This window comes from Populus trichocarpa, chromosome 10 (genome assembly GCF_000002775.5).
Source record: "Populus trichocarpa isolate Nisqually-1 chromosome 10, P.trichocarpa_v4.1, whole genome shotgun sequence".
Classification (NCBI taxonomy): Eukaryota; Viridiplantae; Streptophyta; class Magnoliopsida; order Malpighiales; family Salicaceae; genus Populus; species Populus trichocarpa.
The window spans coordinates 7755822-7776943 of record NC_037294.2 but is presented as its reverse complement, the minus strand read 5'-3'; the positions used below and the strand labels follow the sequence as shown (position 1 = coordinate 7776943).

General features: G+C 34.5%; 2 protein-coding genes across 3 annotated transcripts; one reads left to right on the top strand and one right to left on the bottom strand.

The window, feature by feature from the left end:
* Window positions 1–750: 750 nt before the first annotated feature.
* On the bottom strand, window positions 751–8551 carry LOC7460757 (ABC transporter B family member 26, chloroplastic). 2 transcript variants are annotated; one of them, XM_024611362.2, is made up of 18 exons: window positions 7682–8551; window positions 7463–7590; window positions 7265–7307; window positions 6971–7015; window positions 6729–6851; window positions 6541–6644; window positions 6265–6319; window positions 6099–6169; window positions 5842–5944; window positions 5404–5614; window positions 4659–4732; window positions 4270–4326; window positions 4115–4189; window positions 2597–2671; window positions 2236–2517; window positions 2044–2108; window positions 1904–1964; window positions 751–1280 (listed from the first exon to the last, which is right to left on the bottom strand). In XM_024611362.2, exons 1-18 carry the CDS (start codon window positions 8180–8182, stop codon window positions 1200–1202), a joined length of 2154 nt encoding a protein of 717 aa, XP_024467130.1. In that variant the 5' UTR covers window positions 8183–8551; the 3' UTR covers window positions 751–1199. The 2 variants fall into 2 exon arrangements, with proteins under 2 accessions (XP_024467130.1, XP_024467131.1); XM_024611363.2 differs by having other exon boundaries at window positions 7452–7590; window positions 7682–7831.
* Window positions 8552–14924: 6373 nt separating this feature from the next.
* Window positions 14925–15644, top strand: LOC7460758 (60S ribosomal protein L27a-3). The gene has a single exon (XM_002314563.4). It carries the CDS (start codon window positions 15074–15076, stop codon window positions 15512–15514), a length of 441 nt encoding a protein of 146 aa, XP_002314599.1. The 5' UTR covers window positions 14925–15073; the 3' UTR covers window positions 15515–15644.
* Window positions 15645–21122: the final 5478 nt, after the last annotated feature.

Genomic DNA, 21122 nt, shown 5'->3' with positions numbered 1-21122 from the left:
GCCCCACCAAACAAATTTGTTATTCTTCGTTACGGGGTCTGCAGACCTAGAAGAGCGGGCTTGCAGCTTCACCATGCCCCCCCCAAACAGTACAATCCACAGTAAAATCACTCACGGTCTACAGTAATTCACTCCACAGTACCAAACAGTACAATCCACAATAAAAATACTCAAAGTACATAGTAATTCAGTCTATAGTAAAACACTGATCCCTTTTAGTTATAGTTAATTAGCTTGATGGGCTTGTGTGTTTGGGTACTGTGGCGCTGATTTTTGCTTGAAAATATATTTTTTTAATTTTTTAATTTTTTATTTCATCACATAAAACCATTAAAAAATAATAATTCAATATTTTTTAAAATAAAATGAATTTTAAAATGCAAATTATAATTTTCCTTTTCCTTCTCTTTATTATAGAAAAAGAGAGCAAGTTGACCCCAAAAAAGAAAAAAGAAATTGACTAACTAGTATAAACGATTATCCACCAAAAATTCCCATTTCTAAAAGAAAAAAGCGAGAAAAATACAAGTGGGAATCACAGAGTTGAGCAGCAGGGGACATTGGATTCAGCAGCCACTTCGTTGCATTTTATATGCAAATCTGTTGTGTCAAGTTGTCTAGTGAGTGATGCACAGAGATCAGAAGCATTAATGGTCAAACAATTCATCCCTTTGTACCAAATCGCAAGATAGGTACCTTTAAAAAAAAATCATAAAGAAAATCAACCGGAACCCAACTACAGCAAGGAGATGATGAAGATCAGCTCACCAAAACCGACAATAATGCTTTCACTAGTTCCAAGTCTGGTAAATATATCACTGCATTCATGGGGAAGCAGTATAATCAACGTCTCATGTGGCCATGAGTGAAACACAATAAACATCTTTCTTTACTAAAATACACTCTTGCATCAGAGTTCCAAGAGCAGGGGTGTAAAGTTCTGTTCTTTTTTACCGGTGGATGAACAAACAATGAGCTGTAAGCATTCTGTATTGCGTGCCTTTCTTACTCTACAGACTTGGATAGCAGAAACTTCTCAGGCTATCCCTCTGGATCTCCTTTCCTTGCTCCAAGACGGTTGAATTTCAGTTGATGATGAACACTTCCGGCAGTGGTAAAAAGATGCCTGACGGAATAATTGAAAGAACGGATCGAAAGAAATATCTGGTACATCTATTATATGTCAGCATGCCATGTTATCATGCCACAGCGTCAGCCTGTCGTCTATTCAATCGTGCATATAACCCATCCTGATGGAGAAGTTCCCTGTGACTGCCCATCTGCATGATGAAAAAGAAAGAATAATAATGGGGGCACTTGCACCTTTTTACTAAATTTTGTACTAAATAAACTCGGTAGGATTGTTAAGAACGGTAAATGGAACCAGATAAATGTCCTGAAAATTAAAATTGCCCGAGTTTGAAAGGAAGTATGTAGAAACCTATATGCCTTTTCCATCGTCTACTTATTAATCCTAGTCTCGAATCTCTATTGTAAACTATGAACATTTTAACTCAATCTAGAAGAAACAAGGGATGCAGTTTCTCTCCACTTTGCAATCAGTAACAAATATGCCTGAATATTATTGGTCATCAGTTATTGTTGTGTCAACAATGTCCTCCTGTGGAACAAGGGGCTAGTACGCCAACTTTTTTCTCAGAAAAAAGAACAACAAAAAAACTGCAGTGGCATTGAGAAATTATGGGATAAATATGCCTTCAAAGCCCTTACCTGAGGGACAGGTTCGATACATTTTTTTATTTGTGAGCAAGTAATAGCTTTGGTAGTGCAGAAAAACAGGAAAAAACATATAGTTAAAGAGGTTCGAAAAGAAAATTCCAACTTTCAAAATAATGATGGAGTTAATATTTAGGAATTCAGATGGAATTAACAGAGCACTGACCTCAACAACTTGACCACCATCCATTACCACTATCCGGTCAGCAGCTTGTATGGTGGAGAGCCTGGGGAAAGAATACAAGCAAACTTCAACTCTCAATTAAGACACTTGAAAGTAGGTGGGTGCAGCAGACCAAGACCTACCTATGTGCAATAACAATTACAGTTCTCTTTGCCATTGATTCACTTCTAACAGCACGAAGTACACCCTACAAGCAGATGGCAAATTGAAGTCATCAAGTTACTGACCTCACATATTCCACTCTTTTCTCTCTCAACCTTTTCTTTTCCTTTTGTTTTGGTTTATTTGTCGTGTGTTATTCCAAAAGAAGATACCTTAACATTGTGCTCGCTCTCTGCATCCAGTGCACTAGTGGCTTCATCAAGGATCAAAATGGCTGGGTCCCGAAGAATAGCACGAGCAATGGCAATTCGCTGCTTCTGACCCCCACTGAGCAGATCATCATCAACAAGTGTTTTGTAACCATTGGGAAGAGACGAAATGAACTCATGAGCATATGCCTGCTTTGCAGCCCACTCAACATCCTCCTGTGTTATATCCCGTGTACATCCATATCTAATGTTTGAACTGATATCCATGTGGAATAGTTTTGGTTCCTGTTTACAAATATTCATAGTAAGGAGGAAAGTCTTTGAGTTTACTGGAATTCATTAATTCTGGAGGTAAATGAAGCACCTGCCCAACATATCCAATCCGCTCCCTTAACCACTTGATATCCAACTCTCCAAGAGAGAAGCCATCAATTAAAATCTGCAAGAAAAGTAACAATTACATAAGAGATTCATATTTGTTCATCTACCGCACTAATCAATAGATCATTGAAATGCAAGAGTATCATCTGCCAACAGCTCCCATTACAATCTTCAAGAGGCAAGCATCCATCAAAATTAAAAATCAAATGATGATTGCCCATGTTTAGTGTGTAACTCTTGAATGAACCCAAACTAAATTTGAATAAAGGGGGGAAATAACTTCATGGTCAAGTTTCCTTTTTCAAATACAAGAAAAGAAAAGAAAAGGACGAAGGAAGCAGGCGCAGCCTTTAATAGAAACACAAGAAACATGACCATCATCTGAATCTCTGATTCTGGTGCAAGATGGGTTCGTCAAGTATTTGAGAGGTGAATTCTCTTGCTTATCTTTCTTCGATCTCAGAATACTAAATACATCTTTCTAGGCCTCTATTATTACAGCAAATATCACCGAGCATGATGTGGAGGATAAAGTTGTTGTAAGTCAAAGTTGAGAGCCATGCACTAGTTGTACCAATCACTAATGGTAACTGAATAATCCCCATGGAAAAATCAGTTTCGATGTGTTATCCATGCAAACTGGAGGTTTTTTACGTACCAATTTAGAATATACCTCTACTTACTTCCACAAAACAGAGTTCAAGGTCAAGTTTTTCCAGTCCTCTAAACTGATATAGTACAAGCAGGAAAACTATCTCCAAATTATTTGCAATTTTATTAATTTTTTATTTTGTCCTTATTTAGGAAGTTTTCTATTTGCAATAAAAAATGGAATTGATCGTCATATTTCTCAAAACGAAGGAAAGGACACAAAAGATGAAACACAAAATTATGGATCAATGAAGCACTCTCATAGACTTGCTTAAGAATAAGAAAGACGTGAAAATAACATGATGCTATTTATAGGGATCTCATATATATTCCATTCCAAAAAAAAAACAGAGAGAAAGTTAGAAAAAATTGGCATTTAAGTAGGACTTTATTGCTACTGGGATTTATTTGTTTGGAGTTTATCCCTTTTTGAATAGGACTCTTTTGGACTTTGGTGTACCAATATGAGCACAAATTTTCTATACCTACGACATCTATTTTCATGATCAATTGAAACAGGTGGATGGGGTGGGGGTGGGGTTAAAGGGGTGGGTTTTTTCTTGCTTATCCCTCTACATCAGGAAGTAGAGAAGGAACCTTGATGACTTTTTACCTTTTCCTTTTACAGTCTTATACTTGATTTTGAAAAAGGTGCTGCTAATAATTAATCCTCTATTCAGCAACTGAGATTTAAACACCTTCAAAGGAACAAATAGCACAGAATATAAGATTTCACCTTGATTTCCACATTTTCTTCTACGTTGATTATTCAATTCTAAAGTACCAAATCCTTCCATATCAGACAACAAATAAAAGTTATTGGAGTCCTGTCACATGTCAAAACTTTTACCTGACCATTTGTTGGCTCATAAAGGCGAAGCAGCAGATTCACTATGGTGCTTTTCCCACTACCACTAAGACCAACCTAAGAGAAATTAGATGAGCAAATTATTAGCAATGATCGTCATTGAAGCAGGATTGGAATCAAAGAAACAACATTCTTACAATTGCAAGCACTTCACCGGGATGCACTGAAATGTTTACATGTCGCAGTACAGGAACCTGTTCAGATGCTAAAATGATTATTTTGTTTCAAAGCAGCATGATGACAAACTTCAGAAAATTAGAACCCAGCATAAAAAAGTAAATATGACATCTAAAAATCGCTCCACGTTGTTTCCTTTCACATTCACCCATAGCCATACAGTTCCTCAAAGTACTCTCTTTTCTGGAGCATTCACTGCAATATAGGGTATGGAACTACTATACAGTTACAGTTTTAGTGCTATTTACAGTCATCGAAGAGTGAAGCATGAGAGGGTATGTCTTAAGGAAAAAATAGGCATGGAATCAGGAGGCAGAAGCATAATTGATGCTGAAGTTAAGAAACATACCATTTCTCTTGAAGGATAATAGAAAGCCACATTTACAAACTCTATATGTCCCATCAGCCTTGGCAACTTTAATCCTGTAAAGCAGTAGAGTCTAAAAAATCAAACTAATATAAATGGAAACAACTTAAATCCTGTACAGTAGCAAAATCTAAAAAATCAAACTATTATAACCGGAAATTCACCAGTAAATAAAATACAGGCAAGGAAGTTCTCTTCTGAATGCAATCTTTTGGCAGCCAAAGTGGCAGCTTTCCTTTGTGTTCTATGGAATTAGATATTGCTGAAAAATAAAAAAACTACATGTGTGCAATTACGATACACCTTAGTAGATGATATCTCAAGGCAGTCTCTAAGGCCTATTGGTCAGAGACTTAAGAGTTATTTCATCAGTCCAACTCTGGACAAAGTTTCTCCCAACCCAAAGTGCCTAGTTGAAGGGAAAACCATCAAATCATCATAGAATGTCTGAAAGGTTTGCATTGAAAAACTACCCAGACATTGTAGAATGTCAGCAGTGTCAACTAAGAAACACTGAATTAACGCATTGTCCTCCAAATCTTTGATCCTCAATTTGGAAACCACTGATGCTTCAAACTCACAAGGGGGAGTTAGAATGCATCTCCCTTTTAATTGCTGCGATCTCACAAGAGATGGATCCATCCATGTATCCAAAAGAGCAAGAAAGAGGAACAGAACAAAATAAAAGAATATAAGCAAGATCCTATCAAAGTTCAAAACTGCTTGCCTTTTGATAAGAATTGGTCGCTTGGCAATAGATCCATCAATCCGAAGACCTTTTCGCTTGCCCCAATGGATTGCATCAGGGATGATAAATTATCCCCTACCCACCATGTAGAATATATCAGCCATTCACTGTATAATATAAACTTTGTAAGTTGCTCGGCTGTAATATGACCAGCCAGAATAGACGTTCCTCCTACTAGCACCGCAATGACCTATAAAATAAAAACTGCCAAAATAAGCAGGAAGGGACTAAAAACCAGACCACGAAGTTTAGGTTTACTAATACTTTCAAGGCCAGATGCATTAACTTTCATAGTGGATCATTGAACACCTTACACTAGAAACTTCCATGAAACCACTCAAATTCAAAAGTTAGAAGATAGTTTGTTTGAAAAATTGACAACATGACAGACTAGATTTAAAAAATAGAAAAATGGACCTGAGTTGAGTGATAAAGAGTGTTGAAACTCAAATTCCAAAATCCATATGCAGCACTTTGTCGTAAGCTTATATTAGCCAATTTCTCCAGCCACAGCTTGTACCTATGGACCAATGATATAAAACATTTTTCTGCCAGAATCAATTTAGCTACAAAAAAACATGTATGCCTGATGGCAATGTTTTCCATTTTCTGGGGGTTGCAAAGCTAAAAAGCAGATGTGCTCAAGCATATACAGGATTCAAAAGCATATTTACCTTCCAAGTTCAACCTTTTCTGTTCCATAAATACGAACTGTCCTCATCAAAGAGAATGTCTCTTGCGCCACCTACATAAAAATAATGCAAACCCATTTGTTGTGATATCATTAAGAAGAAAAAGGAACTGTTTCCTTCAATATCTAAAGGATGAGTTGTATTCTACTTCATTAGCAGAAGCAGTGAACTCTTGAGTCAACTTTGCTGCCTTCTTCTGGTACCTAACAAAAAAGAAAACCAAGTTGAAGTAATAATCAGCAGTGTTCAAAAATAAGTCCATGAATAGAAAAGAGGGGATGATACAAATTATACATTAGCCCAAATCATTGGTCTTTAAATTTGTGTGCACTGCATGTTGAAGTCACTAATCTAGAGTCAAAGCACATCATGTTTCTAGCGGGGGGGGGGGGGGGGGTCGGGAGGAAAAGATACAAAATCTTACTGGCCGTAGATCAGCATCACTGCTGCTAAAGTTGTGCATATCAACAGTGTGAATGAACCAAGTTTCCAGGACAAAATTATCAAGTAGATCAATGCACCTGTAGCCTAGAATAGAGCAAAAGGAACACAAGTTCAATCATCATATTGTAAACAAACTAATAACTACTGATGATTTTACCAGCAAATAACCTGTAGGACATTGCGCAATATCAAATTAAGATCATTGCCAATAACACGAGACACTTGCTGACAATCTGACCCAAGCCTACTTGTCAAATCACCGACTGTTTCATTGTCAAAAAATGATATATCCTACAATAGATACACCACAATCATAAGTTAATCCATAAACCATTAAATCCAAACAAGCACTGCCTGGAATCGCATTAGAGGACGTACAAAGCAGTAGTGCTGATCACAGTATAACAAACCTGGAGAAGAAGAGCAGAATATAATGTTTCCCTCATTCGCTTCACCTACAAAATACTACAGAAGTCAGAACGATACTTCACGGGAGATAGCGTTTCACAAAACAGCTCTTCTCTAGTAGTATCTTGAAAAACTCAAGTCTAAACATCTTCTTTAAGCTAAGCAAGCAATTTTAGAATGTAACTCGTAACTACCAACGATATGAACTCTGGCATTGGCATAACACAACTGATAGGACCAACAAGTGAAATGCTAGTTTAGAAACCGGAGAGGTTAACCACCAGGGAGTGACTCACCAGGATCATATTTGCAATGCCAAAACAACAACCCCGTATTCCACTGAATTTCAAATAAACAAGGCACAATGTCAGCAGCTGTCAAATTGAAAGCTCGACGTAGGAAATTGTTGCATTAACTATATATCAGACGGCCATGCTTTATTAGCATGCAAGCTACAGAGGAGAAGGGGATTTTTGACCATACAAGATTTTAACCTGCAAATTCCAGCTACAACACATAGGGCAACCAAGAGACGCACATTTCGGTGGAATACTGCAACGGTTGCAGTCTGGGCTGAAAAGATCGATGCCGTTAAGAAATGCGGTATTGAGATTTCCGAAAGCTGAGCCCACCACAAGCACGTGCACAAATTAAGCACTACTCCTACTAGTTAAAATTAATTAATTAATTAAATTCAAGAAAATCACACGCACCGCTGCAACAATGAGAGCAGTAAAAGCGGCGAAAATGACCCAACGATCCTGAGCCACAAGGTGCCACATGCGAGTAAGTGCACGCCACACGGTGACCGGTTTGGCCATAATTTTAATATCCGCCTCATCAGAAAAGCTCCACCAGTTTCCTCCAGGCAAAATTGACGGAAGAAACTCGATAAATCTCCGAATCCTCTTGTTTAACTCAACACCTTCCTCTCTCTCCACCCGCTGCTCGCTGCCATAATACTGTTCTATGTTACTGCCATAGCCGTTTACTGATGATGATGAAGAAGAAGATGAAGATTTTGGGGGAAGTGGTCTTCTTCTATTATTATTATTATTATGAAGGGAAAATTGAAATCCGGTACCGGTGTCTAAACGGACGAGGTTCCTACAGGTACGGATTAGACGACGTTGCTTATATTTGTGGTGGTGAGGCGAAGAGAGAAGGCGAGGCTTTATTAAGTTGACATTGCTGCTGCAAATCAGCACGGCCATGGATATACGATTGAAGAAATGGAGAAGTAAGAGGAGTGCACCGCTTTCTTCTCTTTTTGCAACTTTGCGTTGTGAAATTTGGTTGCCAAGGAGTGTTTCTTAAGCAAGTCTTCAGTTGAATTATTTGAGAGGTCATTAATAACCATTGGATTAAAAATAAAGAGGTTATTAGGCTGGTTAATTACCAAGCCGGTGGTAGCCCCTTGTAAACTGTTTCTTTCTTCCTTTTCCAAATCAATTTTTTATTCTTTAATTAATTTCTCCGTGAACCAGTGATCATCTCTATGGCTCGTTTGGTTTCGACATCTAGATTAGGGCTTTTTGAGTTTTAGGAAGAAGGGGGAGCTTTTTAGTTGCTGTTTTTTACTGCTATATGTTTTGTTGTCGTGGAGTTATAGACACCAGGAGCATAAGAAAGAGAGGATTGTAGGTTACATTGTTGATAGAGCTCGATGCCTGCTTGCTATTTGGACGTGAGGTGCCAAAAATTCGGGCTCACTGCAGCTATTAGCACGTGTATTTTTAATTAATTTTTGATAAATTATTTTTTATAATAATTTTTACTTAAAAATATATTAAAATAATATTTTTATATATATATTTTAAAATTTTTAACATCAATACATCAAAACAATCTAAAAATATTAAAAAAATAATCTAAAACAAAAAAAATTAAAACTTTTTAGAAGCGCGGTTGGGCTGCAAAACTAAATGGCTTATTGGTGTTTTTTAGAATTATGATGATTTTTATAGTTGTAATTTAAAAAAAAATTATTTTTAGTTTTTTCTTAACCAGTGTCCATGAAAGATTTTTAAGTGAAACTCATGTAAAATTATTTGGTTGTTTTATTAACTAAATGGTATTCATTCTATAATTATGGCGAAGCACAACCCAACTAGGTAAACAAGCGGACCTTTAATGGGAAGCACAGGGGTTATTTATAAAGATGGTAGCGTGGATTTGAGATGTAACTGTTGTAAATAATAAAGTTTAAAAATTATTATTTCCAAAGGTTTTTTACTCTACATTGAAAAAATATTATCTTATTCTTTTAAGTTTAAGTATTTAAACTAAAAATATTTTTTATTCCACATTGGCACAACTTTTTTCTTATGAACACAGAGTATCTATACTAATAGGTCTTCAATCTCACATTGAAAAAATAAAATCTTCTTATAATGTTTATATATTGAACTTTGATATGAGCTAATAATCATAGAAATGATTGACCATGGAAATAATTGGCATGATTTTCCTAGTACGATTGCATAACTCTTCAGGGATGGGATGAAAGTGACCTCAATAATAAAGATGGACGCGATTTCCTCAGGGCAATAACCCCACAACTCCAAAAAAAATTGACTTTATCCCTGCAATGCAATAACACCAATCTTTGTGTGATCTTAGAGCCATCTCAACGATTTGTTGGAAATATAAAGATACACTCGTACCTTGGATTCTTCTTGGTTTCAAGTAAGGGGCATATCCTACCAAGGTTAGGCAAAATCAAAGCTCGATTCCTATCAAAATTTGATAAATATTTTTCTAAGTATGAGTGTTGAACCCATACAAATGTTAAACAATTTTATAAGGGCTTCTAGACCCTGCATAAAATTTTTAGTATAGGCATTAGACTTATACAGATTAGGGAATTCCTCGATATTTTTCTAAGTACGGGTGTTAAACCCATACAAAATTTCAAAACTTTTCTTAAGGGCTCGAATCCCGTGTAATTTTTATCATGGGCATTAGATCCATATAAACATCACAGGTCAATATAAACATGAAAAGAATAAAATTTATAAAATAAAATAAAATATATGTTACATGGATAAACCCCACAGGACTGAGGCTATATACATGAGTAAGGGGAGATGGGGGGGAAAGGGAATAGGATATCTAACCCGGGCTCTCCAACTAGATATTCTCCACGATGGGCAGCAGTAACCCTGACAAGGAACACATCCAGAAAATCAAGCATCGGGACTAGATGGAAGGCAACACTAAAGTCTATATGCATTCCTCTTGATTGATTTAAGAAATACATGTTGGACATGACAAGAAAGATCTTGTCTCTAACTGTCTCGGACAAAGCTATGAACCCCCTAAAAAGTTCATAGAGCTCCCCATAAGAGTTCCTCAAAGCCTTCAGCTGAGCCCAAGAACTCTAGGCTTCTTTCCTGACAGTGAGAAGCTCAACCCTCAGATCGTCTTAAGTGGTTTTCACCTAAAAAATCTTTCATTTCAGGATATCCACTTGATTATAAGCGACCTAAAGCAGTTTATCAATGGAGCCAAACTGAAGAACAACACCTTTTATTTGTTCCTTCAGTGATAACTAAACCACCTTGAGGCTCCTCAATTCAGCCTTCACAATAGCTTTATCCTCTTTTCGTCGCTTAAAGACAACTTGGTTTCCTCTATTTTTAGCAATGACCTCTCTTATGTGGTTTCTCTTGGTCATTCAACACCTCTAAGAATATTTGCACATTAAGAAAATCTACCAAAAACAAGTGTTAGTAATAATGGTCATAAAACCAAACTACAAGGATAAACAAGAAAGTTCTTTACATTGAAGGTCATCTGTCAATTTAAAGCCAAATGGCAATAATAGATCCCATAAGATATTATTAAGATATCTGATGAAATAGTGAGGATCCTTTCTAATAGTCTCACCACCTAAAGGTCAGTCTCTCTAAGGCCTTTCCTTCCACCAACAACAGCTTCCATGAGTTGTCTCTCCTTATTAGTCAAGATAGGGAAACTGAAAAGATTTTGACCAAGAGCGAGGCAAAAAAAATCCTCAAATTCAGCTTCCTCATGAATAACCCAAGTAGAGGGCCCAACTATTGTAGCCTCTATAGACAAAGTAGTTGAGGCAAAGGAAATGCCTCTATATGAGCCTTTATGATTGAGGCTAGAACATTGGTCTTCACAGGGGTAGAGATCCTTATTATTTTAAAGCAAGCCATGACGTCTGCAGTCATTTTAGGAGGGGTCAAATTTGTTTGACCCCTAGGAAGAAAAATATGATTACCCATAGCTTTTGTTTCTGTAGGAGTTTTGGCCTCCACCATTGTATTTTTAAGGACAAGGAGTTCATCAATAATGATGGGGTTGCCCTCTATCTCTTCTCTAGTCTTGCCTCTACTCAAGATAAGAGATGAAAATCCTTTTAATGAACTTTCCTTAAAAAGGGACTGTAATTTTAAAATGACCTTGAGCAAAGCCTAACGTTGATTGGTTGATAAGTTTAGCCTTGACAGACATTTAAGCTATGTACTCTCATGTTTCCTTAACATTAACGAACTCAATGTTCTCCACGCCTAGAGTGCTAGGAGCATCATCCTCAGGGGCTTAACGCAACCTTTATCTTCCTTAAGGTTCACTAGCAATGGCTAGAGAAGTACTTCTCTCGCGGGGAGAACGACTATTCCTCTACCATAAGTTGGTGTTGGGGCTCCACCCCCTCTAGTTCTGAGACCCAGTCTGATGGACCCTTGTCCCTTGTTATTTCCCCTAGTCCCGTATTGAAACTAAAATTCCTTATAAGAGGCAATACCATCCTTTTTTCTAAAGATAGATCTGTTTTTTTAATCTATTTCTCTGTTTAAAGTATAAAAGGAAAAAGAAGCCTTGGGCGGGAAATACATAGAATGAGGGTTTCTTCTCGAACTACAGCAAAATTGGTTCAGGTTTTTTTTTTCAATAGAGTAGTTTTTCAGAAATTATCGAAAGTGAAAGTAAAAAAAAAAGATAAAAGCAAGAATGATTAGGGTTATAAAGGAAACATTTTTTCACCATCACCGTTGGATAAATGACCTTTTATATCATCTCGGATCTCTAGAAGTTTATTCAATTGCTGCATTGAATGCACAACACCGTTCTGTTTCCAAATGACACCTTCTTTTAATAAAGACAAGTTACTTGATCATCCCTTCAAATAAGGATGAGACATATGGCCACAAATAATCCCAAAAGCTTTTGAAAGACAAATCTAGTATGGAAGTTAAAAGGTCCCTCATTAATGGGACAAACAACTTTTAGGTAAAAAGACTTTTTTTTTAAGGTTTGTAACCTTTCAAAATCTTTGCGTAGTAAATATGCAAAGACTTGGAGGGCTACTCATAGATCAATGTGTTTTATGTTATTTTTGCCTGGAATCCATGTTAAACAAAAGGACTAAAGGCAAAGTGATGACCCAATATTTTTGGGTTTAGCTACGTACTAAGCTCGTGTACATGTGTCTCTGGCAGACTGCCAAACCTAACATCTCTAAGCTCAGCTACGTCCTGAGCCCACGTATATATGAGTATGGTAGGCTATTAGATCCAGCATCCTTGGGCTCGACATCTCGTCGAGCCTAGATGGATGTAAAACCGATGATATTTTTAGGCTCCCTATTAGGTTACAAGACTCTATTTGTTTTTGTCGTGACCCTTAACATAAACAATTAAGGTAAAAAAAATATTAATCTCTCTATATCCCTAGGTGTATAAAAGTCTTATAGGGAACCTGTTACTTTATCCATCATTAATAATGTATAATAAATATTTATCATTTTTTAAATGCTATCAGAGCAAGATAACACTTTAACCTCTTCTCTTCATAAAAGGACAAGGTTCATAAATTATAATGACCGGAAGATTCCTTCAAAGAGCCAGGTTCACAATCTTTATTGCATACATATTTTCAGAGCATCTCTTTAAAACATCATTGCACTCTCCCTCTAGAAAGATATTTACTTAAGCATCAGATAGTCCCAAAATCTATATATATATATAAAAACCTTCTTTCAGGTCCCAACTACCAGTCACCTTGACCAAGAAGAGAAAAACAAATTGCTTGAATAAAGAGATTAACCAAATATCCGATATATAAACCTTATTCTTAAATTATTTGGAATTTAAGACATCTTCAGTTACGTATTGTGATGGTTATATTATTGTTTATAACTAACAAAAAGCCAAATATTTATGAAGAGTACAAAATATATTGACGTCAAATATTATTTTGTTCGAGAAATTACTATTCCAAATGATATCGGTAAAAGGAAAATTAGTATTTTGATAGCCTGATGATGACTTCATTTATGTTTGGGAGTGTGGTGACGATTGCTTTTCAAAGTGTTTTTCATTCTAAAACACATCAAAATAATGTTTTTTTTTGTTTTTTTAAAATTATTTTTGACATTAACACATAAAATGATCTTAAAAATAAAAAAAATATTAATTTAAAACAAAAAATTAAATAAAATTAAATATTTAAAAAATACTTCCAAAACACAATAACAAACACACCATTGTCATTTTCTAGTATTGATTGGATTTTATTTGCGTGTGTGACTGGTAATAACATGACTCGAGGTCATCAAGGGCTCGGTGGTAAAGGTGAAGATTCTTCGATGGAACCCAAGCTAAGATGAAGATTGGTCTAACCTTGTTTGCTCAGCAAAGCATAAAAACAAAAACATTTCATTCTTTCCTGTGAGGACAAAACATTCCTCCTATTTCGTAAGGATTTAACTTACTTAGGATTAAGATTGATATCTCCGAAGTTGTTTTATTTCAATATTTGTAAAATTTCCTCCTATTTACCCATTAATGCAGGCATACTCAAACTACGACAATTGACAAATCTAAGTGTAATAATCTCTTTTTTTATTTGTTATAATAATTCTATTTATCAGATCGTGCAATCATAGCAATTATATTTCATAGTCGAATAATATAAGAATCAACAATATTTCTATTTTTTTAAATTACATACAATAACTAATTAATTAATATCATTGAACTAATTTAGTGGTAAGTCAAGAAATCTATTATTTAAGGAAAATTATTTCTTTATGAGTCTCATCAAAGAGATAACCATCTCCTTGTCTATTAAGAAAAAAAATTTATATGATCTAATAGATGATTCAGTGGTAAAAAGTTGGGACTAAGGGGTTTGCTCCCCCTGTGATCTCAGATTCGAGCCATGTGGTTGCTAATATGATAGCCACTGGAGGCTTACATGATCATTAACTTCAGGGCTCGTGGGATTAGTCGAGGTACGCACAAACTGACCCGAACACCCGCATTAATTAAAAAAAAATTACAAACGAATATTTCATATCAAATTTATACATGAATTAAGGTGTTAATCAATAAGTAATTGATATAAATTCTATGAATTTTAAAATGATTGGTTTCCATAAAGAAATAATAATTATATTTTTTCTATAATACCCCTCATTTTAATTACAAATGATGTAGAGCATGCTACAATTATAAAAAAAAACATGATGATATATATTTTTATGTGTTAAATAATTGATTTTAACAAAACATTTAAGCTGGAAAATATTTATTTTTCTTTACCTGAATAAATATTATATAATTTAAGATTTTGAGTAATTTTTTTTTGTAGATATTATCAGGCTCACCAAGTCTTTTATATCTACTTTTACCCGTCCATGAAAAACATCTCCAATCTTCCTACCAATAATTTTTTCAGCTCATCAACAATGATCCTTATTTATTTGAATTAACTGATTAATTTTTTTTATATGTATTCGATAATGCATAGTAAAAAAAATACAAAAACTTTAGTCACTGTGAGCATAAAAAAGAGAAGGAAAAAGCAAGAGAAAAAGAAGTGGAGCGAGCATGAGAGGGAAGCCCAGTTCAGAATTTCTGGTCCAGTTATTTAAAGCCCATTTTCTGAAACCCTAACAGCTGCCGCTGCCACATCCAAAACCGGAGGACAAAATCGTCAATAAAAAATCCCACACATTTTCTTTCGCACATATATATATATATATTTTCCAAACCCTAAGACCGTTCACTCTGGTCTCTTTGCCGCCGTTCAGACCCTAGACAACTGATATCTACCCCTCTCACCAAAAAATGACGACCCGCTTCAAGAAGAACCGGAAGAAGAGAGGGCACGTCAGTGCTGGCCATGGACGTATCGGCAAGCACAGGAAGCACCCAGGAGGTCGTGGTAATGCTGGAGGTATGCACCACCACCGGATTCTATTCGACAAGTACCATCCTGGTTACTTTGGCAAAGTCGGTATGCGTTACTTCCACAAGCTCCGCAACAAGTTCCACTGTCCGATCGTGAACATCGACAAGCTCTGGTCCATGGTCCCTCAGGATGTTAAGGACAAGGCAACCAAGGATACTGTGCCGATGATCGATGTCACTCAGTTCGGGTACTTCAAAGTTCTTGGGAAGGGGGTTTTGCCTGAGAAGCAACCAATCGTTGTCAAGGCCAAGCTTATTTCCAAGATTGCCGAGAAGAAGATTAAAGAGGCTGGTGGGGCTGTTGTGCTTACTGCTTAGGTGAGGGTTTTTAAGATTTTGAGCTGTCCTTGATTTTGTTAAATTCAAGAGATTAGTGATACTGTTGGACCGTTTGATATTATGGATACTTTATGTTTTTCTTATAAATCTATTGGTATTGGCTTATTTATGGCTTTGTCTCTTGCATTCATGGCCGGGTCGAATTGAATTGATTGTTTGATGATGCTAATTTCACTGTGGTGCTTTGTGAATATGAAACCTTACTCTTCCTAATGCTGACTTGTTTATGAGGGTTCTTTTTGCATGGATATAAAAATCTTTAGTTGCCATTATAGAGTTGAATTGTAAATGAAACTGCTCTTGAAAGTTTCGTTTCCAATCAGGCAATTGAAGTTTATATGCATTGCAAGAAAATGCAATTAGGTCTGATTCATTTCTCAGTGCTGGTTTCTTTTGGAATATGCCCTGTCACATTCTCTCGATAGTTGGTTTCTTTTGGGATATGCCCTATCACATTCTCTCGTTAAGTGTCTTGTTTACAAGTTTCTTATAGGAATTTGCTCAGATTTGATTTCCAATCATGACGCATTTTGCTCGTGGGAAGGAAATAGAATATCAGTAGACTTGAGAGACTCTACGAATCCACACCCGAAATTCATTTTTCAATAAATTAATGCTGTTTGGTGGGTTTTCTACCAAACCTATTGCTCATGTTCCTTCTGCATTATTTATTTTAGCATTAGTGACTGGAGATTTTAACAATAGTGTGAAGACATTCTGGTGTGCTTGCTGATTTTTCCTCACAAATATCGTTTTATATTTATAATGTTTTTTTATCACTTATTTGCAAATGTTTTAAGTATCATTTCGATCAGTATGAAATACGAATACTCATTTTATTGATAAATTAATATGTTATTAGGAATTTTTGTGCATGAACTATAATATGACTGTCTGCTATCACCTGTACTTGCGTATCAGCAATTTGGTTCCACCTGCTTTGTTAAGGCCCTGGTGTTTTGTGCTTTATGGAGATTCTGTTTATGTCCGTTAAATCACTCTCTAGTGATTGTAAAATTTCCTTTGGCATGGCATCATAACCATGCCTGCCAGCAATATTCTTCCATCATAGAGTTTGGTATCCATCCCTTGTCATTGACTCTTTGGCTCGAGTGATTGTTAAATTTCCTTTGGCATTCTAACCATGCCTGCCAGCAATATTCTTCCATCATAGAGTTTGGTATCCATCTCTTGTCATTGACTCTTTGGCGTGCTTGAATTTTGGCCTATTTGTATGTGTTTTCAGAGCTGTCTTATTTCATCCAATGGACTTGCGGTTTTAATGTTTCTAGCTGCGAATCCTACATTGTGGAAATACCTTTTGTATTGGATACATGGGGGGATTGAGGAGTGAAAGTCAGATTCTATAGCATTAGGTTTACTGGGTTTATCAAAGGAGTTTGCTCATCTCTAGTGGGAATCGAGGTTGAAGTTGCACTAGCCATTATAGAAACGAACGAACTCAAATTGAGGCGATGAAATATTATCATGGTGGTCCAATCAATTATAGTGCTCGAATGCCAGGGTTCCTCTGTCCGTGGAGGGTTCTCCCAGGGATTTAGGACGGAAACCAGCGTTTAGAGACTTAAGGCAATTGTAAGGTTAATATTTGAATGCCGAGCTCTGCCAGGGGTCGATCAGTTTAGTGAATAGCAAGCAATACTGTCAAAGCAAGCTAACAAGAAATTGGTTGAACATACAGATATTGCTATTGTTAGCTTATGTGAATACTCAGACAATACCTCTGTTGGGTATTGGTGTCTATTTTTTTTTTAATTAAGTATTTGGGTGCATACTTTGATTAATTTTACGGGTTCTGAAGTTAATGACCGTTAAGTTTACGGGTTCTGAAGTTAATGACCGTTAAGTGGAATTATTTTGATCAGTTCAGTTTAGTGAACGTAAAAATGCCACCCCTAGGAACATTTAATGTTAAAATCTTAGTGTATTGGACTTTCGCTGTTTAATAACAAATGTTAAAATGAAAGTATGCTGGACTTTATTTAAACATTGGAAAAAACTTGCACTGAAAAGCTATGTTCCTTCCTGAAGTGTATTATAAATTAGTTCTTGTAGTTTTGCAAAACAAATTAAGTAGTTCATTTGATTTTAAAAACTAATTATTTAGTCTTTTAATCAACGTTGAGCATGTATAATTTTATTCCAAAAAATGTTTTTTTCCCTCGTCAAATCTTTCCATATTATTTATTTATTTTTAAAACTAAAACATAAAATAAAAAATTCATGATAGAGACTAGTGAGTTTTTAAAATTAAAAGGACGATTTAATTTGTTTTCCAAAATTAAAATGACTAGTTTATAATTTATTCTCCTTCGTGTGGTGGTGAAAAGCTTCACTTAGAAAGATGTGTGTATTTTGAGAAATTTTACAATCAATTATATCAATATTTTTCTTTTTAAAAAAATGAATGTTTAATTGGATATTTTTTTTAGTATTTATGACAGGAATGACATGGATCTAGGAGATGGCATGGCAATAAAGACAAGAAAAAATAAAAAGAAAAATTAATTGTTTTTTATATTTAGTAAAAAAAAAAGAAGAAGAAGAAGAGGGAACACTTCTAATTTCTTGTTAGGTTAACGACCTGTTTGTCCTTATTTGTTTTTGTATTTTAAAGTATTTTAAAAAAAAATTATTTTTTTTTTATTTTAAATTAATTTTTTTTTGGTGTTTTCAGATTATTTTGATGTGTTGATGTTAAAAATAATTTTTTAAAAATAAAAAAAATATTATTTTGATATATTTTTAAGTAAAAAATACTTTAAAAAATAGTCTCAATATTATTTGGTTTTTATTTTTATTGAAAAAGTAAAAAGAAAAAGAAGAGGAAATTTCCCTTTAAAAGTGTTTTCCTTGTCATTAGCGCCACATGATTAATCATCCACTGCATTATCCCTTAAATTCATGTTATATATACCATCTTAGTACTAAAATGACACCTAAACAAGATTTTCATGTTATATCTGACAAATTTTTAAATCCCACTGCATTATCCCTTAAATTCATGTTATAATTTTAATAGTCTACACTTCTATTTTTAAAAAATAAATATTGACACTCGGTTGTGAAATTATCAAAGTTCACACGTGTTATTATCTCTTTTATTTAATACATTTCCTCTAAAAAATTCATGAGATGATAAACTTTTAATTTGGGAATAGCTTATTTTGTAGTTAAACTGTTAGAACATGCTTAGCAGTGTGGTAGCGGTTGCTTTTTAAATAATTTTTTTGTACCGGAATACATATCAATGATGTTTTTTTTATTTTTTAAAAATTATTTTTGACATCAGCACATCAAAACGATCCAAAACATACAAACTATATTAAATTTTAACAAAAAATAAAAAAAATGAATTTTTTAGAAACGCGGTTTGCACTTTTTCATTAAAAAAATAGAATAAATTGGAGAATCGCGAGAGAGGATCTTACTAGATGCATAGATAAATTTATCGTGTTCTAAACTTCAAAAATACATTTTTCTTTTTTCAATCACAAGGTAAAGTTTTGCTCACGTGTTAATTAAGAAGAAAAGGGCGAGCTTTTCTTTGTTTGTTTTTCTTGTTAGAAAATGTTTTTGAGAATTTTTAAATTTTGTTTTTCAAAGTAAATTTCTTATATTTTTAGATAATTAATGTTAAAAATAAATTTTAAAAAGTAAAAAAAAAATATTATGATATATTTTTAAATAAAAAGTATTTTAAAAAGTAATCGTTGTTATAATCTCAAACACTATCTAAAATTGTATTTATTTTTGTAACAACTTCTGCTATAGGCCCTATTTGTTTTTACGTTTTAAAAACGCTTTTGAAAAAAATTAAAAAAAATTTATTCTTTTCTTTACTTCAAATTAATATTTTTTGTTGTTTTTCGATCATTTTGATGCGCTGATATTAAAAATATTTTTTTAAAAATATATATTTTAATATATTTCTGAGTAAAAAACACTTTGAAAAGGAATCACAACCACACTCTGAATATGTTAGTTTTTATGGTAATTGTTGTGGTTATGGTTTGAAAAAAATCACTTTTGCTGTGGTTGGTTCATATAAAATGTGTGTTTGGTTAAAATTGTGGTTGAGATTGATGTTGTATATAAAATGACTAAAAAGGACATAAATTAATTTATTATTTGTTTTAATTGGAAAAATAATATTTAGTACAAACAATAATCGGTATAAAAAGAAAATTGTTCATTTTTATTAAAACAAATGAACATTATTGCCCCATCAAACTTGTTGCAATCCCATCACGAACATAATCCATATGTGAAGCCCTCTGGTGCCCACGTGTTTGTGATTGTGGAACCACATCGGTTAAAGTATTAGTAGGAACAAAATCAGGATGGCGATCAAACTCGTTAAATGCAAAATCTTGGATCGACTTCCTTTGAATGTAGTTATGAAGTGTCATTGATGCGACAACAATTTGAACTTGTGTTTTCTAAGGAAACACATGCATGTTTTGCAAGATTCTTCACCTTTTCTTCTAAACTCCAAATGTACGTTTTATTACACATCGTAACGATGAATGGACACGGTTGAATATTTCTTCCCGACTTTGCGGTTGTCCTCATCGATGAAATTATGGAAGATGATATCTCTCACCTCTATATGGCCCTAAGTAACCGTACTCGTTTGGATATCCCGAATCAACGAGATGATACTTCTCTGCATCAAGATAATGATAGTTCAAAACTTATTTCCTATTGCAAATAAAAAAAAAATTATTCAAATTGAACAACACCCCCTTTTTTTATTTCTCGATACCTTCTGGTAGCTTCGAAAATCTTATATTGGATTGTCAATCGCCTCAAGAAATATTATTGTATCGTGTGCATTGCCTTTCCACCTAGCCTAAATAAATATAAATTGCATGTCAAAGCTACATGCTGCCATAATATTTTGAGCGAGTACATCTTTTCTACCAATAAATGGTATTTGATTTTCTTGTGATACACAAGCACGTACATGTTTCCATCAATCGATCCAATACAATTCTACAAAAAAAAAAGTTTACAAATCAATTTAAATGTAGTACAAATATTTGTTTGTAACCTTTTCAATTATTTAATAACATAGATAAAGCATTTTTCACCTTGAAATGTGGCATATATCTTGGATTTATTGCAATTTCCATTGGTGTTGTTGAGAATTCTGGATCTACCGGTTTGATAAAATCAACAGCTAGCAAGCACACTGTACCCAATGCCCATTTAAAATATCTGCTTACGGTTACACTTGAATGTTGAAATCTCTCATGAACTTTCATGTTTGAAGCTCCTAGAGCTAAAGTATAGAGAAACATGCATACCTTCTCAATAACACTCATTCTTTTAGACTGTTTTAGCCCGTACATCGTTTCCAAATCAACACACAAACTTTGCAATGTGTCTGCATCCATCCGAAACATGTTAACACAATGTACCCAATGCCCATTTAAAATTCATTCAACCATCTCATTCCTGTGTTGTATGAAACCATACATGGTTCTTTGTAAATATAATTATTATAATACAAAGCAAGTGCTCCAACTGTGCATAATATTAATTTATTGTGATCACACTC

Coding starts and splice junctions, on each gene's coding strand:
- LOC7460757 (XM_024611362.2), bottom strand. CDS start 8,182: ATGGCCGTGCTGATTTGCAGCAGCAATGTCAACTTAATAAAGCCTCGC. Junction 4,733..5,403: donor CGACCAATTCTTATCAAAAG/GCAAGCAGTTTT, acceptor ACTGCTTTACAG/GATTAAAGTTGCCAAGGCTG. Junction 4,327..4,658: donor ATTATCCTTCAAGAGAAATG/GTATGTTTCTTA, acceptor GCATCTGAACAG/GTTCCTGTACTGCGACATGT.
- LOC7460758 (XM_002314563.4), top strand. CDS start 15,074: ATGACGACCCGCTTCAAGAAGAACCGGAAGAAGAGAGGGCACGTCAGT.